The 6,680-nt window shown below is 30.9% G+C and overlaps 1 protein-coding gene across 1 annotated transcript; it reads right to left on the minus strand.

Annotated features, from left to right (window-relative positions):
• Positions 1–1,302: 1,302 nt before the first annotated feature.
• Positions 1,303–4,806, minus strand: LOC146888276 (putative ascorbate-specific transmembrane electron transporter 1). The gene is made up of 4 exons (XM_085669648.1): positions 4,654–4,806; positions 4,521–4,569; positions 1,651–1,850; positions 1,303–1,560 (listed from the first exon to the last, which is right to left on the minus strand). Exons 1-4 carry the CDS (start codon positions 4,804–4,806, stop codon positions 1,303–1,305), a joined length of 660 nt encoding a protein of 219 aa, XP_085525774.1.
• Positions 4,807–6,680: the final 1,874 nt, after the last annotated feature.

Below are 6,680 nucleotides of genomic sequence, written 5' to 3' on the forward strand. Positions count from 1 at the left end.
TCGTATATTAAGATATCTGAAACAAAGTCCAGGAGATGGAGTTTTTCTTGCTGCAAACAGTGAGCCCAAGCTCAATGGTTTTAGTGATTCAGACTAGGTTGGATGCCCTGAAACACGTAAATCCTTAATTGGATACATTATTTATCTTGGTCGTTCACCCGTTTCTTGGAGATCTAAGAAGCAGAACATCGTTTCAAGGAGCTCTTCAGAAGTAGAGTATAGAGCTCTCGCTTCAACGACGTGTGAATTGCAATGGTTATTGTATCCTCTAGAAGATCTTCACGTTCAGCACACTCAACCAGCATTATTGTTTTGTGACAATTAATCAGCATCTCAAATTGCCATGAACCTTGTGTTTCATGAACGAAGAAACACATTGAGATAGATTGCCACGTTGTCAGAGAAAAGGTTCAACAAGGAATTATCAAGCTTTTGCCTATCAGTAGTAAGGAACAACATGCAGACATCCTTACCAAAGCACTTGCTCCCTCGGTTTTTCATTTCATACGTTGCAAGCTGGGAATGTTGAACATCCACTCCCAGCTTGAGGGGGGTTGTCAAAGTGATAACATCAGGCTTCAGAATAATGCAAAGACTGACACGTAGTTTGGGTTCTCTTGCGTTCGACATCACTTATTCAACACGTGTGCATGGGCCTCTTTTATCCACCGCACTAAGCCTATTTATACGTGCTTTACTTCTTTCTCTTTTGTAACATACACACAGTACCTTTCTTTTAGTTTTACGTCATTTCTTTCTTTCTTCCGCATCTTATTTCTTTAATCATGCAATGTTCTGCCTATCTCATTTGTTCGTTATCGTGGTATTACATGAATCAATCATGGTGCTGCAACTCTAAGACAAAAGAATAGCGTCGGTTAAAAGCGAACATGAGAAGGACAAAGCCAACACTAATGGAAAAGTAGTGTCATTCCAAAGGAAATGGACAAAAAAATCATGGAAATTAGCCTTAGTAGTGTCGATCGACTGTGGTATTCTTGTAGTGATAAAAGTTTTAACATTGAATTGAAAAAAATTTGTATTTTATCAAATGAAAAATAGTAAAGGTGCCATTTGATTATATATATTCCTAACAGTGATACTACAAAAGTAAACCCTAACCATAAGTCATGGAATTGTGAAAATGGAATATTGAATTATGGAGTTCGCTTGGATTTACTCTGGAGAGAGTAAAAAGAGAAATGAATATATTGAGTTGTGACAAGATGATACAACATGATAATTAAATTACATAAATTTAGTGATTGGTGCAATGAAGAAGCTTAGATAGTTCATGAATAACTAACTTCTTGGGAGAGTGACAGAGAAAGCAACAAAGAGAGCATAAAGGAAGAGTAAGAGAGCAGTGGAATTGACTATGAGAGCCTCTTGGCTGCGAAAAAGGTGTAAAAACTGGAAATATTGAACCAAACCAGTTTCAGCTGTGGCAACTGCAAGAAGGAATATGGTCATGCCCATAAACCTGTGCCATGGCATAAGGGAAGCTCTAGTAGACATTTCTGCACCAGGGAAGAAGTAAGAGAAGAAGCCCATGATATACTGAAAGGGAAAAATTATGATGAGAAAAATATGAGAAGAAAATTGGAATTATCTGAAGATAGAATGATTAATGGATTAATATAGGTATACTTGTAAACCAAATAGGCATATTGTTGAGATGCCTAGCCAAGAGTGTAAGGTATACATATCAGGAAGATGAGCTTCTTTCTTTGATTTGAAAACTGCAGTGATCCCTAGAACTCCAGCCACCAGAGCTACCAGATGCAATAAAAGGTGAACCACTTTCACTGACCTCCTTTTTTTAGGCACAGACTTGTATATCATCATAGCTGTTGCAAATAATGTTGTTCTGTAACTTATACCAAAAAATGGAGACACTAAACAGTCATGAAATTGGGTTTATATCACTACTATTTTAAAATTTATGTAATTAATTTATTGTAAATTTGGATATTTTTAATTAAATGTTTATATTAGATTTTTTTTTAGTTTATTAAGTATTTAAAATCTTTTTATTTTTCAATTGAGTAACTGCTATTTAAATTTTTTCTTAGTTGGATGTCCTTATTATTATTATTATTATTATTATTATTATTATTATTATTATTATTATTATTATTTTGTTCATCATCTTGCTTAATTGTTTATACGTATTAAAAAATGTAAGGTTTTTTTTACCTTAATATAAATTGATATTTACCGTTAACATATAGCATGAATGATAAGTGCTTATATTGGATAACACATGATTGATACTATCGCCACCTACCTAAATTACCTAAATAATGGTGACAACGAGACTTTTTTAATCTTCTTTAATCGTTATACACTAGTGTAAAATAGGTCTACCACAATACTAGATAAAGACGATTATCCAAGAACCGTCTTGAAAAAAGTACAGTGGCACATTTTGTTATTTTCACGTTATTTTCAATGACGGTTATACGAATAACCGTTAGTGTTTTTCCAACTTAATATATATAATGACGGTTACATTTAAAAATTGTTATCGTTTTTCAAATTTATCATATATGACAACAATTTTGAAGGACAATCGTCATCATATTTGCCCTTCATTTACACATTTACAGTGAATTTGTCCTAGTTTTTCATTGCAGCTTGTAACTTTTAAAGGTTCCACCATGTTACATGGTGATATATCCTCTCACTTGGTAAAAGGTTATGATAGATACTATATTTTATGGTGATACTCCAGTTCCTATACCAACATCGGAGGTTGGTATTGTATCACAAGCATTGCAAACCTTCATTGTCTCGCCCAAACGTCACATGAGGATGACACCACAGATGGAATTGGTTACACCACACATTACATCAGTTTGTATCTCTACTAATATTGTGACATATGTAATATGTAGTATCCTAACTAGGGATGTCAACGAGGCGGGTAGGGTATAGGGTAGTAGCTCCCTCGTACAGTACTGTCTACTAGATAAATATCTGTCATGTACTCATATCATATCCGTGCGAGTATCCATTATGGGGTACCCACATACATTTTTAATATTCACGGATATCCATGGGTACCCGCAAGTATTTACAAAAGAAAATTTTAATATTTAACAACAAAACTTAATCATAAATTCAAATAAAAATACAATGCATAACATTTATAAATTTCATATAACGTGTAAATAATTCATTTAAATAGTGTTGAATAACGGTTTCTTTGTAAATGACGATTTTTCAAAACCAATTGATAAAAATTAACTCATTCAAAATCAATGTGTTAATATTATAATCACATTTTTTTTTTAAATTTAAATTATAGTATAGCGGGTACGAGTACCTACAGGTACGAATACTATGATAGCCATAATCACTATGTTAACATGCGGGTATAAAAAATACCCATACCCGTTACCTGCGAGTATCCATTTACAATATTCATTTCCTACCCATTATGGATTTTATCCGCGGATACCCACAAATACGAATAGTTTTGACATCCTTAATCCTAACTAGTGTCATGTTTGTTTTGTGTGTAGAAAAATGAAACAAAAATGAATGTATCAAAAAATTTAGAGGTTCCACTAGCAACAATGACAGAGCTTACTACAACCATAGTTACAGAGTTAGCTTTGTTCCTTAGGATGCCAATGCTTTTGGTAGAAATCTTCCACTGTTCATATATAAATATGATTTGATAGAGATATTAGCAGACAATGAGAAGTTAACTTTTAAAATTATTTTTATTCTTTAGGTCCATGTTAAAATATGACTTCTATTACATTCACCTTGAATATACAATATCATATTTTCTGACAGTGATTGCTTTTTAGTGCAAATTGGCATAGTATATTAAGTGGTAAATCAACTACAGCCAACACTAAAAAGGTTACATGGATTTCCCTCAAGGTATTTTTTATATTGTATTATTCATTTACTTTTTGTATTATTATTTATTTATCTAAATAGTTTTACTTTGGGTGTAGTGTAAAAAACTAATTGGAAGCTATGAGTGTGACTATTACATTATGCAATAGATGGCAAACCTTGTGCAGTCTAGTTATCAAAGTGATTGGGACGAAGTAACATGTTATATATAACCTACTATTAACTTTCATATATACTAATTTTAACTTCAACTCAATTTTTCAAAATTTCAAAGACCAAAGTCCAATGGATGCAAAAGGCTTAGACTATGTTCAACAAGCGTGGACAAACTATTTTCTTCATAGATATAAGAATATATGGAGTAGTTGACAATTACTTTAGAACACTTTTTATATATATGTCTTCCTTAACTTTGTTTAGAAGATTAGTTATTCTTTTGTTAACATTTTGATATCTTTCAATTAATTGAATTTTTTTTATTGTGGTTTTGAACTGTCTAGATGTGGTTTGTAGAAATTTTGTACAGGTTTGGGTTAAAACAAAATTTCAAACGATACATAAAAAAAAAAGGTTTTATAAAAGAAGAAATTTATGATGACAGAAAAATCATGGTAATTTGGCATGAATAGAAATTTGCTCACCTTGCCCACCAACTAGAATGAATCCAATCACCATTAGAAGTGGATGGAGCTGCATATAAAAAAAAAAAAAATACATGTGAAAAGTCAGATCACACAACAACATCATCAATTAAATGGTTCATGAACAACTCACATTGAAAATCTTGGCTGGGTTGGAAGAGCTGAAGAAGGCAACACCTTCTCGGAAGTGTAGCAGCCAAAGTAACATAAGGGTTGTTATTGCTATGAACAACAAATTAGCAACTATGGTAACTGAAGCTGCTCGAACTTGGAACCCACGAGGCATTTTTCTTCAATCTTTCAAAGAGTAGAATTTGATCGCAAATGGATCTAAAAGAGACTAATAACTAGGGCATCCCTTCAATGGTTATGTATATATAAAGTGATGAAAGAATCAAATTGTAGGCATATATTTGCATGAGGATGGTAACAAAAACGAATATGGAAAACGGTTTGGCCGGCAACGACAAATGGGACCTTAATCTGATGTGGTTGTAGTTATATCAACGAAAGGTAGTTGTTTATAGTTTTGGAAATTTAATATTAAGGGTTAGATGTAGGAATTTTTCTAAAGGTAAAACTAAGTGTTTACTATGTTATTTATTACTACGGTAACAAATCGGAGAGCGGGTCAAAAAGAAATTGTGGTTATTGTTAACTTAGCTCAAAATCTTAATTAAAAATAATTAAATTTAAAATAATTTATATATAGTTGAGTTCCTTAAAAATAACTAAATTTAAAATAACTTATAAATTGTGGTTATTGTTAATTTACCTCAAAATATTATGCTATATTATATTTTAGAAAACGACAAGTTATTATCGAAGACTATAATTTAAATTTAAATCATTTAGAAATTTAATTAGGTTTATAATTAGATCATTTAAGAAATTTAGATGTATAAGTTTAGTTTTTAAGTTTATTTATAATGTTTTTATTGATTATGTTTTGTGAATCTGTAAATTCTTGTAGTTATATGTTTAACTATTGGTATTATTTTAGGATGTTTGATTTGTAATAAAGTGCATTGTTTATATTTTGGAAGATTATATTTTAAGTGTTATGATGTAAAAGTGTTTATAGATTTGTCTACATTCAATGAATCTTAATCTTCTATTTGATATTCAATAGATCATTTTCTTTATATAAAAAAGTGAAGTTAGTAATGATAATCATTATATATTATATTAATTAGTCAAAATATATAGTTAAAAAATTTAAGAAGATTAATATTTTTTAATATTTTATTAATACATATGCTTTGATATTCATTTCATATATGTTACGAAATTTTCGTTGATATTATTTTATGTTTATCTTAAAGTACATTTTTTTTGGTGTTATTGATTTAATGTTACTTCTATTTCGTCTCTTAAAAGGCAATTGTGAAACAATAAACTATAAGAGATCAAGATTAAAATTTGTCTAACAATCACTACAAAAATAATTATTTTTAGTGGGGATTATATTTGACGTTTCTAGAGGTTTTAACCCCTACTAATGATTTTACCGGAGGTTTGCAATTCTTTCGGAAGAACAAGCGTAGCTAACAGATTACCAGAGATTTTTAGCAATCCCTGGAACTAACACAACTTTATTGGGGGATTTGAAAAACCCTAGTTAATACCTGGGGTTTCGAAAACTCTCGTTAATGCATGGGGTTTTGAAAACCCCCAGTAATGTCTAAGGTTTCGAAAATCCCCAGTAATGTCTAGGGTTCCGAAAACACCCAGTAATGTTTGGGGTTGAAAACCCCTATTAATGCTTGGACTATAACCATATTTTCCATTCAAATGGTACCACTAGTGAACTAGCAGTCATTGAACCTTGGTGGATTATATGCAATAATTAATGTATAACTTGTTGATTAAATGTTACTAAACAATTATATTAGTCTTACATGTTCACAACCAATTACAATGACATGTCATATAATGTGCCACATTATATTAAGTGTTTATAAATTATAAGTGTGTAATTGTCAATGTACAACACTACAACCTTTTCAATTAAAAGAAAGTGATCATAATTTTACAGACCGAATAAATAATATTTTGTTTGTAATTTGTAAACTCAGTAGTAGTAGGCATCAATATTTCTATCCATCATGTTTGGGATCAACAAATTTTCAACCGTAAAAATATTTATGTTTAGAATAA

This window comes from Vigna unguiculata, chromosome 2 (assembly GCF_037176805.1).
Source record: "Vigna unguiculata cultivar grain cowpea cultivar isolate G323 ecotype 2 chromosome 2, ASM3717680v1, whole genome shotgun sequence".
Taxonomy (NCBI): domain Eukaryota; kingdom Viridiplantae; phylum Streptophyta; class Magnoliopsida; order Fabales; family Fabaceae; genus Vigna; species Vigna unguiculata.